This window comes from Budorcas taxicolor, chromosome 13 (assembly GCF_023091745.1).
Source record: "Budorcas taxicolor isolate Tak-1 chromosome 13, Takin1.1, whole genome shotgun sequence".
NCBI classification, from domain to species: domain Eukaryota; kingdom Metazoa; phylum Chordata; class Mammalia; order Artiodactyla; family Bovidae; genus Budorcas; species Budorcas taxicolor.
The window spans coordinates 53,969,865-53,988,237 of NC_068922.1; the positions used below are offsets into that span (position 1 = coordinate 53,969,865).

The 18,373-nt window shown below is 59.4% G+C and overlaps 1 protein-coding gene across 1 annotated transcript; it reads left to right on the forward strand.

The window, feature by feature from the left end:
* The first annotated feature begins 599 nt into the window (after window positions 1-599).
* EEF1A2 (eukaryotic translation elongation factor 1 alpha 2) lies at window positions 600-8,471 on the forward strand. Its single transcript, XM_052651373.1, has 8 exons — window positions 600-734; window positions 2,043-2,263; window positions 3,834-4,013; window positions 4,464-4,760; window positions 5,132-5,282; window positions 6,316-6,572; window positions 7,171-7,405; window positions 8,063-8,471. Exons 2-8 carry the CDS (start codon window positions 2,120-2,122, stop codon window positions 8,188-8,190), a joined length of 1,392 nt encoding a protein of 463 aa, XP_052507333.1. The 5' UTR covers window positions 600-734; window positions 2,043-2,119; the 3' UTR covers window positions 8,191-8,471.
* The last annotated feature ends 9,902 nt before the right edge of the window (window positions 8,472-18,373 follow it).

Below are 18,373 nucleotides of genomic sequence, written 5' to 3' on the forward strand. Positions count from 1 at the left end.
CTGGGGCATGCCTCTGTGGCAAGCATGTGGGGACAGGGGGCTAGATTCTAGAGTCCCACCAGGGGGGGCCTGCACCCCTTAGGCCACCCTGGGGAGACACCTCAGAACACAGGTCCATTGTAAACCAGGGGCGGACGCTACAGCCGCCCAGACCCCGGCCTCAGCACCCACCCTCGACCTGGTGTGCTCCCACCCTGCCCCCGCCTGCCGGGTCCCTGAGGACTGGGCCCGTCCCTGGGACCTCCTCTTATGATCCGAATGTCTTCCTGTCTTGTGCTTGGCACACCCATCCTCTCTCCCTGCGGGCCTGAGCCTGGCGTTTCAGTCTGGCTTTATCTGTCCTCTGCCTCCAGCTCTCTCTCTCCTGGTCCCTCTCTCCATCTCGCCCTCCCTCTTTTCTGCCTCCTTCTCCCCTTCTCGTGGCGGTTCTCTGCCGCCTCCGCCTCTTTTTCTCTCGCTGCTTGCGCTCCCTCCGGGTGCGTCTCGTCTCCGCCTTTGTAGCTCGCTTCCTCGCCGCATCCTCCTCTCGCGTCCCTGTCGCGCTCGCGCGCGCCCGCGGACCCTGCATCCCTCGCGTCCCCGCCCCCGGCCCCGCCCGCGCCGGTACCGCATTGCCGTACTGCAGGGGCGCGGTGCACTGCGCCTGCTCGGGCGATAGGTGGACCCCCCTCCTGGAGAGATAAAACCGCCGGCGCCGGCGCCGCCAGTCCCTCTGGCTGAGACCTCGGCTCTGGGTAAGGACGCTGGGCCTCCGGGTCCCCATCCCCGCCCCCAGCTTTCCGCAGAGGGTCCCTTCCCCGGGGACCAGTCCTGGGGGCATAGACGGGCCCGTCCCGGCTGCTGGCGAGGCTGCGCTCCTCCCTGCGGAGATCTGCCGCCCTCCCAGCGCGCTAGCACCGGCACCGGGGTCAGTCCCCGGGGCGGCGTTGGGTGGGGTGGGGGCACCGTGGTATCGCTTGTTTACGCGGCGGCTGAGGCGTGGACGAGTCTCCTGGACAGTGGCGATCGACCTGCAGCCGTGACCTTGGGACTGCCTAGGGCCCTGCCGCGTTGAGGAAGGGTCGTCAGTGCTGGGGGCTGGTGAGGGTGGGTGCTGCGGGTACCCGCCATGTAGCGGGAGAGCGGCAGCAGGTCAGACCTGAGGGGTCCTTGCCACCCCGCCCCCACCAGCGCTGGCGATGTCCACTTGGTATCCGCACCCTAGGGTGCACCTTTTTCTCCAGCTTTCCCTCCCCCAGCTACCTGTCACCTCCTGGGCTACCTAGGTTTCCCCATTGACCTCCAAGATGGAGCAGGGGCTGCGACTCTGTGATGAGGGGAGGGGGAGGGGATAGCCCCCTGCCCCCATCAGGCTGAGGGCATCTGTCTGTCATTTGCTGAGCTTGGCTGCTAGGGCCAAATTCACCCTTTGGACAGAGCAGGGACCCGCACCTCCCTGTTCTACTGTCTGCCCCCTGTCCAGATCTGGGGAGGGCCTGAGCTATTCTGGGCCCCTGATCTGGGCACTGCATCACCCTGCCTGAGGTCTCGGCCAGCCTGTCTCCCCGTGCCAGCCTGCCGGGCAGGGATGAGAGGAAGATGGCGCCATCGCTGCTCGAGGAGGGGAGTGGGAAGCCCTGACCATCTCTCCACTGTGACAGCTCGGCGGGGGGTGGGGGGGTGCTGGGATTGGGTGCAGTGTCCCAGCCCAAGACCGTGGGTGGGGGAGCAAACACCCGGGACAGGGCATTGGAGAGCTGGGCAGGGTGACTCATCAACAGGCTCCTGACTGGTCATGGGGCTCACCAGCCTGGTGTCTCTCCAGAGGGGGGATAACCTCTCTCAGGGGTGGGGGTGGTTTGTAGCCACGACACTCAGACATTTCCAGCTGTTGGGCTCTTTGGGCTTGCCCCCGGGCTCTGCTCGGCTAAATGCAGAGACTTGGCTCTAGCCTTAGGATCTTGTTCTGTGGGGCAGGGTGTGCTCCCAACCTGGGCAGGGCAGTGTCTGCTGGGCTACTCCCGGAGGTCCCCCATCACCTGTGCCCCTGCCTCAACCCACAGACTCACTGCTCAGCGTCCCCTCACCCTGAGCCAGAGCACCCCAGGTCGTGCCAGCCCCTCCCCACGCCCCAGGCAGAATGGGCAAGGAGAAGACCCACATCAACATAGTGGTCATCGGCCATGTGGACTCGGGCAAGTCCACCACGACTGGCCACCTCATCTACAAATGCGGGGGCATCGACAAGAGGACCATCGAGAAGTTTGAGAAGGAGGCGGCTGAGGTGAGCCCTGGGGGAGCTTTCTCCACTTTGCCTCCACCGTGAGGCTGGGGTCCCATGTGGCAGCCCGCTGGCACTTCCCTGACCCTGGAGCACGAAGCTTGGATGGTCTCCTCCAGGGCAAGAGGACATGTATGTCAGAGCATCCAGATGGTAGAGGCGGGGGGTAGGGGAGCAGGGGCGCCTCTCTCTGAGGAGGTGCCTGTGGAGGAGGTGGACCAACCTGCTGGACCTGCCCTGGGCCAGGGGGAGGCGCACTTCTCCCAGTACTGGTCACTGTCTCTGAGCCCCATGGTTGGGTTTCTGTAGCCCCAGGGCTGAGTCTGGGGCTGTGGGTGGCGCTGTCCTCGCTTGTCCCAGGGCAGGGCCAGGACTCAGAGTGGCTATTAATAGCCAATTGATGGGCACTCAGCCCATCAGCTCCATTTTCTCGTGCTGGGCTAGGGCAGGCCACTCATCCAGGGTGGCACCCTTTTTTAGGGGGGTCTTTGTCACCTAGTGAGGATGGGAGGGGCCCTGATGGCTGAACCCCCATTTCTGGAGGCTGATCCTCTCGAGTTTTGAGACCCATGTGTGGGAGGTGTCTATGAAGTAGAGGTCTGCTCTCTGTGCCCCCTACCTTCACCCCTGAGCTCTGGGAGAAGCCCCCTGTCCAGGGAAGCTCCCTGTCCAGGGAAGCTGTGAAGGGTCTCACCTGGATGACTGGTGCCAGGGCTCAGGAGGGGGCGGTTGCTGGCCTGGGCTGAACCCTGTTCTCCGAGGGGGTGGGGGTGCTCTTGGGCCCCAAAGCTGTGTCTTTCCCTCCCTGCCCGGTTGGTATTGGGGGGGCCATGCTGAGGGTGTTTGCAGCGTGTCTGTCTGGGTAGCTTTCCTGGAGGGCAAAGCTCAGTCATTGCGCAGCCCCGGCAGGGGGTCTTGCCCAGCTGGACAGTGAACACACAGTCCTGACCTCAGCCCTGGCCCTGAGCGTGGGGGTCTTGCTGTGCACGCGGCGCAGGTGTTGGCAGAGGGTGGCCCGGCTTTGCTTCCCCTGCTCAGGTGAGGCGGGGGTTGGGGGAGGAGCCTCAGAGCCACTGGGGAGCTTTATCTGTAGAAAGAGCTGGAAAGCCAGGCCCTTCCTTGCGACCTCATCTGATTTCTTTCTTTCTTAAAAAAAAAAAAAAATCACAGAGGGGTTTTTTGGTTGGACAGTGTGAAACCCAGTGGTGTCGTCGGCTGACACAGAAATCTATCTGGGGGAGGGGAGACTCTGGCTTCAGATAAAGGGGAGCCCTCAGCCAGGGGAGGGCTTGAAACCGCCCGCGGCTTCTCTCCCAGGGCGGCTCCCAGGCCCTTGCGCCCCCTACTGGTGGATGCTCAGATGGCGCCCGTTGTGACTGCAGGAGGCTGGTCTGGGCAGGCAGGGATGAGGTCTGGGTGTCCCCCGCCCCGTTCCAGAGCTGGGTCCAGAGTCCCCGGTCTCGGCAGGAGCAAGGGCCCTCTCCGCTGTGACATGCTGCTCCTACGGCCCAGGGGGACCCGTGACCAGGCCGTTGGGTCCGGGTCGTCCTGAGCCACGCCCCCGCCCCTCCAGATGGGGAAGGGCTCCTTCAAGTATGCCTGGGTACTGGACAAGCTGAAGGCAGAGCGGGAACGCGGCATCACCATCGACATCTCCCTCTGGAAATTTGAGACCACCAAATACTACATCACCATCATCGACGCCCCAGGCCACCGCGACTTCATCAAGAACATGATCACAGGCACATCCCAGGTGGGCAGGGCTTCAGGGGTCTGGGGGATCTGGAGGTGGGGCAAGGACACCATTTAGGAGACCCTGGGGGCCCTAGAATGAGCGGTGGTTGGATTTCCTCTGCTTCCTCGCCAGGGCATGAGACCCCTCACCTTTGTCACCACTCACCCCTCAAAGAATTGAGTAAGCGCCCCAGCATCTCAGCCAGACAAGAGTGCCTATAAGGTCAGCTGGCCACTGTCAAGGCCGACTTCACAGACAAGCGGACACAGAGGCCAGGATGGGGACACTGAATGTAGGCAGAAATGCACCACCTCCCCGCCCCAGACAATTCAACATCGCCAGGGCATTCACACAGACACACATTGCCTCTAAGGGTGAGACCCCCAGGTTCTATCCCCAGGTGACTTCCCAGGCCCATGTCTACTGCCCTGAGGGGCCCAAGCTCACCCTGCCTGACCTTCCGGACAGGCGGACTGCGCCGTGCTGATCGTGGCCGCAGGAGTGGGTGAGTTCGAGGCAGGCATCTCTAAGAATGGGCAGACCCGGGAACACGCGCTGCTGGCCTACACGCTGGGCGTGAAGCAGCTCATCGTGGGGGTGAACAAGATGGACTCCACGGAGCCCGCCTACAGCGAGAAGCGCTATGATGAAATTGTCAAGGAGGTCAGCGCCTACATCAAGAAGATCGGCTACAACCCAGCCACCGTGCCCTTCGTGCCCATCTCAGGCTGGCACGGCGACAACATGCTGGAGCCCTCACCCAACGTGAGTGCCCGGCAGTGGCAGGGCTGCTCTCCAAGGGCCCTGGGTCAGGACGAGCACAGATGGCCAGTGGGGGGTCAGGGAGCTGTCCCCAGGCTGCCCTCAGCCCTATGACTGTTGTACTAGCCGTCTGTGGGTGTTGGGCTGGTGGGAACCACAGCCTCCTTGGGTACAGGCACTCTGCCCTCAGCTCAGTTTCCCCAGGAGGCTGGCCCCTTCTGCTGCAGCTCCTTCTCTGGCCAGGCACAGCCCCAGATTGACACTGTGGGGGCAGTGGCCACAGGGGCCCAGGCTAATCTGCCCACTTCTGGCTGTGGGGTGCATGGGGTTGGGGGAGGTGGGCGCTATGAAGGTGCCTTCTTCTTCCTGCCCAGATGCCCTGGTTCAAGGGCTGGAAAGTGGAGAGGAAGGAAGGGAATGCCAGTGGCGTGTCCCTCCTGGAGGCCCTGGACACCATCCTGCCCCCCACACGCCCCACAGACAAGCCCCTGCGTCTGCCACTGCAGGATGTGTACAAGATTGGCGGTGAGTGAGGGCCACATGGCCACTGCCCGCTGCAGTGCCCCTGCCCACCTGGCCAGCTCTGCCCTCAGACCCCCTCCTGAGAACCGGCCCCAGACCAGGAGCATCCAGGGCCCAGTTATTTCTGCCCCTCCCACCATGCTGCACACTTTCTGGGGGACCATTCATCCACCTGTCTCCATCCATCCATCCATCCATTCATCCATCTGTTCATCCATCTATCCCAAGACTGCCGGGGTCTTCCTCTCTCTAGATAAGTGCCAGCCCTATGCCAGCACCAGTGGCACAGGGAAAGTCATTTATCACCCTCCACCTGGAAGTCTCCGTCTTGCAGGAGACACCATCCACTCTAGGAATGAGAAGAGCTGGTCACACAATGATGCAAACACATAAACAAGTGTGAGGCCCACAGGGGGCCACAGTGGGGGACTCCCAGCCAGGAGGCTGTGGCCAGAGATGCTGAGGACCTGGGTGCAGGTGGAGTATCACACTCACCCAGCACAGAGCACAGCCATCAGCCTCCTTAATGCCGCAGGAGCCTCTGCCACAGCCAGGGAAGCCAGGCTCGAGCCCCCTGCCCCCTGTCTTGGGGGGGCATCACACCCCCACTGTTTGGCCACACGGTGTAAGCAGATCCTGAGAAGTGTGGGGGCACCATGCCCCCCTGGGACTCACCCCTGAGATGGCAGCACCAGTGCCAGGTGGGCCATCCCGGGGGGGCTGGTCCACAGCCCGCTTAGTGATGCTGTCTCATAAGGAGGGCCCCATGCTGCCTTCTGTTGGGACACTTGCCCCTAGGGGTAGAGATGGGGCCTCTCCTGCCTGTGTTCCCTGTGTTCTGGGAACTTGCTTCCTCAGGCCCTTTTACTCCAGATGAGGCAGGAGAAAGATCTCCACCTCTGTCTGTAGGTCCCAGGGTCCGCCTTGCCCAGGGCCTCCCATCCCCTCCCTCCCACCACATGGCCACTCCCTGCCTGCTAGGGAGGACAGGGCACCCCTGGCCTCAGCCTGCCCTCACAGCCCCCTCTCGGCCTAGGCATTGGCACCGTGCCTGTGGGCCGAGTGGAGACAGGGATCCTGCGGCCTGGCATGGTGGTGACCTTTGCGCCCGTGAACATCACCACGGAGGTGAAGTCAGTGGAGATGCACCACGAGGCTCTGAGCGAGGCCCTGCCTGGGGACAATGTCGGCTTCAACGTGAAGAACGTGTCAGTCAAGGACATCCGCCGGGGCAATGTGTGTGGGGACAGCAAGTCTGACCCACCCCAGGAAGCTGCCCAGTTCACGTCCCAGGTGGGCAGCCCGGTGGCCAGCAGGGCCTACCCCAGGCAGTACCAGGGCTATCCTCAGCAAGGGGGCTGCTGGGTGCCAGGGAGGACTGAGATCCTCGCTTTGCAGAGCAGGTCCCCAAGGACAGGCAACCTTCCTTTGCAGGCAGGAAGAGCGGGCAGGGTGCTCCTAGCCTCACTGAGTCCCCGCTCTGGTCCTGAAAAGGCTGTTCTCAGTTTACTGCTGGAACAGGCCTGTGGTACTTTGTTCTCTACATGCTTACTGTGCCCTCTTTGGTCACCTCTGTACATGAGTAGGATTTTTAAATTGGCTTTACTGAGATATAACTGAATTGTAATAATTGAGGTGTAGTTTTGTCATGCCCCTGCCTCTGCTCTGGTGCTGCCCTTTCAAACTATGCCCTTGTCATTATTTATCTCTTGTGGCCTTTCAGATGCTCAAAGAGGACCTTAGGGTTCAGGTCTGGGAGCCTGGATTTTCCCTATTCTGACCTTCCTTCATGGACAGCATCTGGGCCCCAGGGACCTGGGGTGGGCAGAGCCTTCTCCAGCTCAGGGCCCACCTGGGCATGCTTGATGGCCTCATGTACCTCTGCCCACAGGTCATCATTCTGAACCACCCTGGGCAGATCAGCGCTGGCTACTCACCAGTCATTGACTGCCACACAGCCCACATTGCCTGCAAGTTTGCTGAGCTGAAGGAGAAGATTGACCGGCGCTCTGGCAAGAAGTTGGAGGACAACCCCAAGTCCCTGAAGTCCGGTGATGCAGCCATTGTGGAGATGGTCCCGGGGAAGCCTATGTGTGTGGAGAGCTTCTCCCAGTACCCCCCTCTTGGTGAGCTGGTTGATGGGGAAGGGGCAGCCATCAGGTGGCGGCCAGTCCAGGCCAAGGGCAGAGGACTGCTGTGGGGGTGGGGTGGACGGAGGGTCCTGGACTTTCCTGCTGCGGCTTAGAGCTTAGAGGAGACCCAGCCTTGGTCTTTGTCTCATGGAGCATAGGTGGCCCCACTGGGTGGGCAGGGGATGGTATCCTCCTTTGCAGATGAAGTCCCCTAGGGGACCCACTCAAGGCCCACAGCTTGGCAGAATGAGGACTGACTGCTGGCCTCCAGCTGGCCTGCCCCACCGATACCCCAGGGATGACCCACAGATCTATATCAGAGAGCTGCCTGTGCAAGGTTGCTGGCCATCGTCAGAATACCTTAAACGGTGAACTGTATTCTGCACCAGGCTGCTCTAAGGACTGTTTACATGCCATTTAATTCCCACAACGGCGCTTTGGCGGATTCCCTTATGTGCTATTTCTGCCATCTAAGGAGAAGGGAGCCTAGCACCTCACTGCCCCCTGCCTCCACCCGGGGAACAGTCAAACAGGCTCAGAGAGCTCCGTGCCAGGGTCCCGCCCTAGGGCCGGGGCTCGGGGAGGATGCTGCGGGCGCGAGTGCGCCTGCGCGCTGCATCCGGGCCTGCGCCTCACGCTTCCTCCCCGCAGGCCGCTTCGCCGTGCGCGACATGCGGCAGACAGTGGCCGTGGGCGTCATCAAGAACGTGGAGAAGAAGAGCGGCGGCGCCGGCAAAGTCACCAAGTCGGCGCAGAAGGCGCAGAAGGCGGGCAAGTGAAGCGCGGGCGCCCGCGGCGCGGCCCTCCCCGGCGGCGCCGCGCCCCGCCCCCGCCCCCACCCCCGGCTCCGTCCCCGGCGCGGTCCCGGCGCCCCTCCCCCACGCCAGGCGCATGTCTGCACCTCCGCTTGTAAGAGGCTCTCCGTCAGCGACTGGATGCTCGCCATCAAGGTCCAGTGGAAGTTCTTTAAGAGGAAAAGCGTCCCCGCCGCCCCGGCTTCCGCGTCCAGCCTTTGTCACGCTCAGTGCCCGTTTTACCAATAAACTGAGCGACCCCAGAACCGTGTGCGTCTGCTGCTGGGGGGTGGGCGATCTGCTCTGCGCGAGGGCGCTCCTTAGGACCCTTCCTGACCCCCCACCAAGCTGCCACCGCGTCCAGCCCGGCACCCATCACCCCTGCTGGCTACGTGCCCAGGTGTCCACCCACGCTAACCAGGTGGGCGGTGGGTCGCTGAATTCGGAGTCCAGCTGGTGAGGAGGCTTTGGCATTCCCCTAGTAGGGGCATCCAGGACAAAGAATGGGTCACTTCGGATCCGCAGAAGGGGGTTGAATGTTTATTTTGGGGGGGTCTCTCTGACAAAGGGATGAGCAGAAGACTCCTCCTGCACGAGTGATTGTCACACACACCTTGTTCTCCTGGGTTTTCAAGCTCTTATAAGTCTGCTCTTATACCCCATCCCCGCAAGCCAGTCACTTGTGCCACATCCACCCTGCTCCTCAGTGGGGCTCATAAAACAGCCAGGAACTGTGGCCCCAGAAACCCCAGAGGAAGCCCTGACCGTGGTCAGTGAGGGGGGGAGGGGGGAGGAACGGCAGGATCACTCCCTGCCCAGCGAGCCCTGCCCCAGAAAGCAGCCCCCAGCCCCAGGGGGTGTTGGCACTGCCTACGGAGCTCAGGAGGGGCTGAGCCAATCACCACGGGCGCAGTGCACACTTGCATGTCTGCACTGGAACTGGGCTTCGGGTTGTCCCTTCCAGGGTGAGCAGCCACCAGCCTTGGGGTCCCCCAGTGTAGGAGTCCCCTGGGGCTGCAGCAACAAATGGGCCCCAAGCTAGCAGCTTAAAATCACAGAAGTGGACTCTCTCACAGTCCAGTACCCCTGGGACGAGACCCAGCATGGGCCGGCCTGCTTGCTCCAGAGGATCGAGGGGAGGGTCCCACCTCTAGAAGCCTGTGGGGGCTGCTGAAGTCCCTTGGCATATGGCCACATCCCCCCAGTCTCTGTGACCATAATCACATGGCCTCCTCTTCTCTGAGTCAAACCTCCTGTGCCTCCCACTTACAAGGAAGTGCACTGAAGACCCTCCCCACTACCGAATAATCCATGATCATCTCAGCTCAATATCCTTAATTTAGTCACCTCTGCAAAATGCTTTCTTCTCACTTGTCATGTCACAGGTTCCAGGGCCTAAGGCCTGAGGCTCCTGAACTTTGGGAGCATATCCAGCCCACCATCTCGGCTGGGGATGGGAATTATGCAGCCCAGTGAGGGGCCAGTGGGAGTCTACAGAGGGGCTGTGGTGTCTCCACGCCAAGTCCCAAAGTAGGGGCTCGGTCCCCAGAGGCCGCATGAAGGGAGAGTAGGACCAGATAAAGGATGACCAGATTAGTCAGGCTGCATGGGGACACACTTTCCTGTCCTGGTGGCATGCTGACCTCCCAGGAACCATCTGGGCTGACCCCCAGAGGCCTCCAAGGAAGGCAGCCTGAGTAGGCAAATTCAAACACAGAGTGAGAGAGAGAGTTAGTTGCTTAGTTGTGTTCAACTCTGTGACCCCATGGACTGTAGCCCACCAGGCTCCTCTGTCCATGGGATTCTCCAGGCAAGAATACTGAAGTGGGTAGCCACTTCCTCCTGCAGGGGATCTTCCCAACCCAGGGATCAAACCTGGGTCTCCTGCATTGCAGGCAGATTCTTTACCGTCTCAGCCACTAGGGAAACCCACAGACACAGCTTCCCTAGTCAAATATGGGTTTCAGAGAAACAGTGGATAATTTTTTACATGAATATGTCCCATACACTATTTACACCGAAAAAGTATTTGTTGCTCACCTGAGATTCAAACTTGGTGCATTTTACCTGGCAGCCCTACCAGAGGAAAGTGGACTCCTCCTGCTGCTCTCCTGAGATGTGGCCCGTCCCTCAGGCCAGCCTGGGCTGACCCCACAGGCTGTCTGTCCCAGGAAGTGTCCTGACACACTTGGCCCAGTTAGAATTGGGGTCAAGCAGGAAAAACCTGTCAGCTTGAGACAGGCTAAGAATGAAACCAGCCCCTGGCTGGGGTCAAAGGAAGCCCCCGAGCGTGGTCCCTGTGGGGACCCTCTGGTCCCAGTGGCTGTTACAAACTCTGGTCATCCAGATGCCAAGGCTGGGGGCTATAAGCCTGTCCTGCTCCCCAGACAGCTGTCCTTGGGCCACATTGCTTGCCCCCCAGGTGAGTGTTTCTGGAATGGGGACACAGATCGTTCTAGGCTGGTGGGCTCTCAGGATAGTTTGAGGACAGAGGTGGAAGCAGTATCCCATTCCCACAGCCTGAGCCAGTTGGGGATCCCTGCCATGGTGGAGGGTGGGGTTTCTTGGAGGGTCTCAGTGCCTTGGGCTCCCTTGGGGATGCAGAGATTAAGGCAGGCCCAGGAAGGTGCCAGCTCTTCATATGATTCCTGGCAGGGCCCTGTGCCTCGCTGCAGCCCTGGTGCCCTGCTCCAGGTTAGGGGCCGAGATGCAGACCTCGCTGATCCGGAGGTGCAGTACCTCCAAGTGTCCACGTGGGGGCAGCACATGCAGCGCATCTCCCAGGACTTCCCAGCTGACCTTGGGGGTGGGTCAGCACCCTGCAGAGCTAGGGTAGGCAGGGGCCTGAGTCTCCGGGCTATTCCACTTAGCGGAAGGGGCTTCAGGGGGAGGCACTGGCCACACTCGGGGACCGGCAGCGAGGAGGGGTGGCTGGGTGAGACGGCTGACCCCTGCATTACCCTGGGCGTCAGTTCTCAGACCTTCACAGGGTTGGATGCTGCTGAGGTCGCAGCCAGGGACTCAGTGCACCAGAGATGACAGCAGGAATATTTAAAACTCAGGGTCACACAGCGCAGTCCTCACACAGGATGTGGCTCTGAAAACCCCACTCACTGCAGGAGGGGGGCCTGAGGGACAAAGACAAGCAGTGGTGTTACTGAGTAAATAGTTTAACCCTGAGGGCCTTCTGGAGGGTTCTTGGGCCCCGGGGTGTCTGGATGGAATTTTGAGAACCTTTGATCTGGGCAGCAGTGCAGCTGGCAAGGGTCAGGTTGCTGCCCTCTCCACCTGACGGGAACTGGGTGAAAGCAGGCAGTGGGTGGACGACCCCCTAAGGTCAGGCGCTTGCGGGCATCATGCAGCCGCCTCCACACCTGCCTCCTCTGCTGTCCAGTTCCTGGTGTGGTCATCTGAGTTTGGACTGAGGCGGCAGGGTGAGATGGAGGGCCCTCCCTTTTTTTTGATGGTAGGTGGGCCCTTTCCCTCCGCAGTTTGGGGCAGGGGAGCAGAGGAGGGGACGGAGTCCACTGGGTCGGTGGGGCGGTGTGTCAGCTTCAGAGGCGGTGGGTGGTTGGACAGGGGGTGGGTGGACGGGGTGGGCACCACAGCCCAGACAGTGCACCCTGGGATGGGGATGATGGTACAGCCTCTGGGCTGGGGCCCAAGGACGGGACAGAGACCAGCACTTACACCAAGCCTAGATACCCAGGCTTCCCTGGACAATGTGGGGACTCAGACAGCAGCCTTCCTGCTGGCCATGGAGCTGGTGCCTGCAGCCTGGGTTTGGTGAGTGGTCCCTGAAACTGGAACCTGGGGCTGGTCTCCCACCCTCTGCTGGGCTGGTGAATAATTGAAAGCAGGAACCACCAGGACCTGACTGGCAGCTTCAGTCTGCACTTTGGATGCCTCTGAAAAATTCATGAGTCCTTGGGGCAGCAGGGTCCTGCTGAGCTGGCCAAATCTGATCTATCTCCTGCCCTAGTCTCCCCAGGGTTCCCAACGCCTCCCCTTAAGGCAGGAAGCACCTTCCCTCTCTCCCCCAGGGACCTGAGTGACCCAGGTGGTGACAGTCCTGGGAGCAGCCTCAGACTGTCCCCGGGGATGGCTGTGGGTGTGTCTCCTCCTGGGTGCCCTGATATGTCTCTGAATGGGGCCGTGGTTGTGCCAGACTGCATGAATGTCCCTGGTATGTATACCCAGCTGTGCACACGTGTGTGAGTGTGACCTGGATGTGAAGCTTGCGGGCCTGTGTGTAGCTGTGTGGGGTGTGAGGGGAATGTGGTGGGCTGTCCTGGAGCCCATGGGAGCCGGCGTGTATGCAGGCGTGCATCTTGTGCATGCTTGAGGGAGCACGCATGTGCGTGCACACATGTGTACATGACTGTGTGTGTACACCTACACAGGCTATGTTGGCTCTACCTGCACTCCTGGCTGGCTGCCTACAATCAGATCTGAGCTCCTGGGGGCGCCGTGGGTGGCTGGACGGCGGCAGTGCTGGGCAATTTTCCCGGCCCTGCAGCCATGCAGGGAGAAACCAGCCAAGTGGCTGGGCTGGCTGCTCCCAACTCTGCTGGGGTGGGTATGGGTGGGTCATGGAGGAATGGAGCTTTGTGTCTGGAGGAGCTGCTGCTTTCTGTAGAAGTCAGCTGGGGAGGAGGTAGAGGAAGGCCGGGGGCCAACTCAGATGTGGACTTGTGGCTGGGAACCCGCGCAGCATGGAGGTCCAGTCAGCTCACACCAAGATCTGGCCCTGGACTGTGTGCAGAGCGGGGCCTGAGGCAGGGCTGGGGGAGGTGACAGTGTCCAGGCTTTGCCTCTCTGGGGTCTGCCCTGGCAGAGTGGGTGGGCTTGGAAGGGTCAGAGGGGCAGAGACCAGATCACAGTCTCTGGAGGTGATGGCGTCCAGGCTCTGCCTGTCTGGGATCTACCGTGGCAGGGTGGGTGGGCCTAGAAGGGTCAGCGGGGCAGAGACCAGATCACAGTCTCTGGATTGTCTCTCTAAAGAGGCTGGCCAAGTGGTCCCAGCTTCTTAAAACCATCTCCTCAGGGATGCTGGCAACTCTGGGGGCATAGTGCTGTGGCTGGGCTCGCGCCAGCCCTGAGTGCCTGAAGGGCCAGCTCTCTGAGCCAGAGAGCCCACCCAGGGCTCTGGTGGCAAGAATGGTGCCAGCTGCTGTTTGAAGCTAGGTCTGTCTAGCTGGCTGACTGGGTCCTGGGCTCAGCTGCTTAGAAGGTGGGGGGATGGGGCGGTAAAGTTGAGCCAGATGGGGAGGGTTGGGGAGGGGGCACGGCCATGTTTCTGCATTCTGTGTTGAGTTCATGAGTCTCCTCGTCCATCTCTGGCCTCTGAGCAGACCTCTTGTTTCACAGAGTAGGCAAGGCCTGGAAGGGTGCTCTACACACCAGAAGGGCTGGGGTCTGGGCTGGATGGTGCTCCTGCAGACCTCAGCTCTCTTGGAAGGCTGCGGCTGCCCCTGCTGGGGTGGGGGTGGGGCTCCTGGGACGCTCTGTGCCTCCTGTATCCTCTCATGTTGTTCTTTCCAGTGTGTTTCCAAACACCCAGGGTCCTCGTCCCCGTGTTGAGGAAGGTGGCACACACTGGAAAGGCGAGTTTGCAGAGCCAGCCCTGGAATCGACTCACTTAGTTTTACTTTAAAGCTTATATAACGCTTACTCATGGCAGGCATTGTTCTAGTGCTTTGCAAATCTTAACTCTGTGCATGGTCATAACAATCCTGTGGTGTGTTTACTCTGATTACTCGCCATGCACAGGCTGGGAAACTGAGGGGCAGAGAGGTCCAGGACTGTGCCCAGCTACCGACAAGAGCCGTGAAACAGAACCAAAGACTGCAGTGCTCTGTGATGGTGTGAAGGTAGAGACTGTCGTTAGGTAGAAAACCCAAGGTTACTTTGTGGAACTCCCACGATGACTGTTCTGTGGCCACTTGGCCAGTGTGCCCCCCAAAGATGCTTGCCCTGTCCAAAGCCCTTCCTGGGGGAGAGCAGCTCTCCTCCCCAATACCCCAGACTCCTGCCTTTTTGCCATGAGCATTCTCATTCCTTGGCTTAGGTATTATTAGGAGCTTTAAGGAGAGAATTCATTTGTTGGCACTATTTCATACTAAGGAGTGAATGGCTAGCTTCCCAGAAATATTTGCAACTTAAGAGGAAATCTTGTTAAACTGAATCATGGTATCTTTTTAAAATATATTTATTTATTTATTTTTGGCTGTCCTGGGTCTTTGTTGCTGCATACAGGCTTTCTCTAGTTGTAGTGCGTGGGCTTATGGTGGTGGCTTCTCTTATTGCAGAGTACTGGTTCTAGCGTGGATGGCCTTTGGTAGTTGCAGCTCGCGGCCTCATTTGCCCTGCAGCATGTGGGATCTTCCTGGACCAGGGATCAAACCCGTGTACCGTGCATTGCAGGGTGGACTCCTAGCCACCAGATCACTAGGAAGTCCCTAAATCAAGGTGTCTTAACCTCAGTGCTAGCAACATCAGGGGGTAGGGAATTCTCTGTTGTGGGGGTGGGGAGCCTGTCCTATCCTCTGCCCCCACTAGATACCAGTAGCACCTGCCCTAGGCAAGAGTGACTGGCCTAACTGGATCTTGTCTCTGTGAGTGGACACCAGGAGGGGACAGGATCAGTGTATCTGAGCTGGGAGACCCTCCACAGGGGAGGGTCTATAAGAAACCAAGAAAGAGAGTGCTTGTAAGCCAGGACTGGGGTTGCCATGCATCTCCCTGCTATTTCCTGGAGGCTGCTCTGTGCTGGGTGATGCTTTACAAGGTCATCTCTGTTCAGAGTCCCCAGCAGCCCTGTAAGGTGGGAGCCATGGCTCTTCACTTGATCAGTGAGAACTCCTGCAAAGATCCTTTCGTCTGCCCAAGGTCACACAGTTGAGAGAAGCCCGTGAGGTCGCCTCTGGCAGTGCCATGGGGTGGACTGTATTTCTGGTGGAGTAATTCATCAAGGGCCACCCCGCCAGAGCTCTCAGTGTGGGCTGAAGGCGCCAGCTCTGTCTAGGCAGGTGTGTCCTTGTTTGCTGGTCCAGGAATCCAGCCTTTCTGTCCCATCTCCCTGGCTTACAGTGTGGTGACCTTGTCCTGGGTGAGGGGGCTGTAGGAAGGGACTCTGACAGCCCACAGGCCCTGCCCCAGGCTGGACAGCTCTGTCCAAAGCCTACTGGACATCTGGCCAATCAAGCCAGGCACTCAAGCGAGCCAGGGCTGGCAGTGGGCAGGCAGCCAGGACCCAGATGCCGACGCCTGTGTGCGGGCAGGGTGGCTGACCACTCTGCTGGTAGGGAGCCTGTCTCCACGGCATTGCACTCCAGTGCACATCCACCCACAGTCTACGGGCTGCCCCCCAGCCACAGAAGCCCCAGGCCAGTCATCAAGGGCGCATCCTGGCTGGAGGCTCCAAGCAACTTCCAGTTCTAGAGAAAAGTGACTGTTCACTCATCCATCACCTCCTGTGGGCGGGGCCAGAGGCTGTGATGTGTGTGCACTAAGATGTGAGTGTGTGTGGGAGGATGTGAGTGTGTGCACTGGGCTATGTGTATGCAGAGGGCTGTGTGTGTGTGCGGGGCTCTGTGTGTGTGTGGGAGGATGTGCGTGTGTGCACAGAGCTGTGTGTGTGTACAGAGCTGTGTGTGTGTTTGTGTGTGTGCACACGCACACAGGGATGTGAGTGTGGCACTGCCCTCTTCTTGAGCTCCCTGTCTGGGTGGGCGGGGGATGAACAGGAGGCGAGCTAATAAGTGGCACAGTTTCCGATTGTGACTGTGAACCAGAGCTGAGTGGGGGCTGGGGTCACACCTCAGGGGAGACCCACAAGCAGGGACCTTCTGGTGCTAATGGAGGGAACAGCATTCCTGGCAGCGGGAACAGTATACTGAAGCCCGCTTCACCTGCTTGAGCATCCTTGGAGCATCGTGTGCCCAGGGTGAGGAGCTGGAAGGGTGGGGAGTAAGTTGATCACCCAGATGAAAAGGCTGTGGCGAGGAAAGTGGGGATCAACTTGCCACGGGAGCATTGACACGCAGAGAACCCAGGGGGCCTGGATCACACTTCCAAACAAGAACACATGAACTTGAATGGGGACGGGGGTTACAGACTCCTCATTTGCCTGGAGGCGTGAGAAGGGGAATGTGGGATGCCTTCTAAGGAAGCTATGGGCTGGCGATGACAAAGTGCACAGCCTACCAGCCCCTCCCAGAATCTCCGTGTTGATTTCTGTCCATCTGTACGTGTCCAGGGCCAACTCTGCTGCCTGATTTTTTCCCGCTGTCACAGGTGACTGTGGACTCCTGGCATCAAGGTGTTATTGGTGGCTGAAGAACACAAGTCAGCTCCTGCATGCAATTAGCTGGGTTGCCAGGGGCCAGGGAAGCTTGTTGAGAGATCTGACCCTTCAAAAAGAACCTATAAATTAAATTTATATTGACTTTAGTGCATAAGATGTTTAAAAAAAAATCAATTCTTCCATGTCTTGAATCTTTCCCTCACTTCCTTGTTCCTTCCATGAGCTGGAGAAATAACACAGCCCTTCCTCTAAATAACGGAAAATTCCTTGCAAGTAGTGGGGGTGGGGGTGGGGGACTGGACTCTGTCTGGGCAGGCACTTCCTGTTGCCCCAGATCAAGGCGCTGAGACGACAGCAGCTCAGGCCCAGGTTGTATGATTGAGAACCTGTCTCTCCTCGTTTTCCCAAATTAAGTCTTGCTTCTTGGCCTGGTGGAGCTCGGAGGAACCATCTGTTTTTCTGAAGGCATTGTGGTTGGGAGGGAACTTGCTCCTTTTCTCCTGGAGGAAAAGGGGCGGTGGTGAAGTAGGAAACGCTGCTTTTCAGTGTCTACCCCCCACATCCATGTGGTTGCTGGCCATGGACCCAGGGGCTGAATGCAAGAACCATTAGGGCATGCATTTTTTGTGACCACAGGGTGTCAACAAAGCAAGATGGGGCTCAACCAAAAGGGCTCCCACAGCAGGGTACCGCAGCCACCTCCCCTGGGGACGGCCTGCAGGACCTCGATGCTTATGGCCCTTGGCCAGGATGGACAGCCAGGGGAAACCCGGCTTCCTCTCCACTCGCTCCCCTATGCTCTGATGTCTTCAGGCCCCACTGTCTGATGTTAAGTCTGTGAAGCTAGAGTCACTACCCCAAGTCTAGTGGAGAAGTGGGTTCCTGGGAAATGCTGAGGCCGTGATCTGAGCCATGGGAAGGGTCACCATGAAGGTTCCCAAAGAGAGGATGATCCAGACCTGCTTCTAGATGGCCTCTGCCACTGGCAGCTGTGATGTCCCCACTCCCAATGCAGGCCTCACATGTGCCAGGCTCTGAGGGACACAATGGTGGATGAGACGCACCCAAAGGCAGGGGAGCCTGGCCAGGAAACAGGGTCATAGCCCTGTGTGCTGAGCTCCCCGATGGGACCATGACAGCTCAGTGTAACCAGTGATGTGGGGGATGGGAGGAGGAAGCCAAGAGAGAGGGCAAAAATGTGCGTTGGTCTCAGGAAGGCTCTGAGGTGGTGCTGAAAGGACAGCGCCTGGCTCAAGAGTGCAGGAGAAAGCTTTCTCCCCAAACTGGAGCTGGGCATCGTGTGCATCTGAATTTTTCCACTCTTCTCTGGATCCTGTCAGTGCAGTCTTGGCAAAGATGGCTTGAGCCTGAAAGCTTTTCCCATCTATTTTTAAATAAATGGAATTCTTGTCGCCTGCATGAAATTCACCCCAACTGACTGTTTCCAATGACCTGTTTTGTCTGGGTGGCAGGGCTGGGAGCACTGGACAGCGTGCAGTCTACTTGTGCAAGACTCAAAACTGAAAGCACAAATGATTACAGGAAGGAGCCCTGAACAGCAGAAGCAGAGGCTTTCAAACCTCAACACAGGGTTCACCTTCCAGAGCTCCGAGAGATGCGGTGAAGTGGTTGGTACCAACACCACTGGGCCTGCACTTGAGCAGCACGGGCCTACACTTGAGCCTGGTCCCCTTTCAGCTGGGAGGGTGGTGCTCCCGCTCAGCACCCCAGGAGGTGGTGAAGGCAGCTGGGCCCCTCTGGCCTCTGTTCCTGCCCAGGGTCTCGGACGCAGAGCCCAAGCTTGCTTCTGTCTCGATGCACCTGCACCTCTGTGAACCCCCCAACCATGAGCCCACTCTG

Coding starts and splice junctions, on each gene's coding strand:
- EEF1A2 (XM_052651373.1), top strand. CDS start 2,120: ATGGGCAAGGAGAAGACCCACATCAACATAGTGGTCATCGGCCATGTG. Junction 4,761..5,131: donor TGCTGGAGCCCTCACCCAAC/GTGAGTGCCCGG, acceptor CTTCCTGCCCAG/ATGCCCTGGTTCAAGGGCTG. Junction 6,573..7,170: donor CTGCCCAGTTCACGTCCCAG/GTGGGCAGCCCG, acceptor CTCTGCCCACAG/GTCATCATTCTGAACCACCC.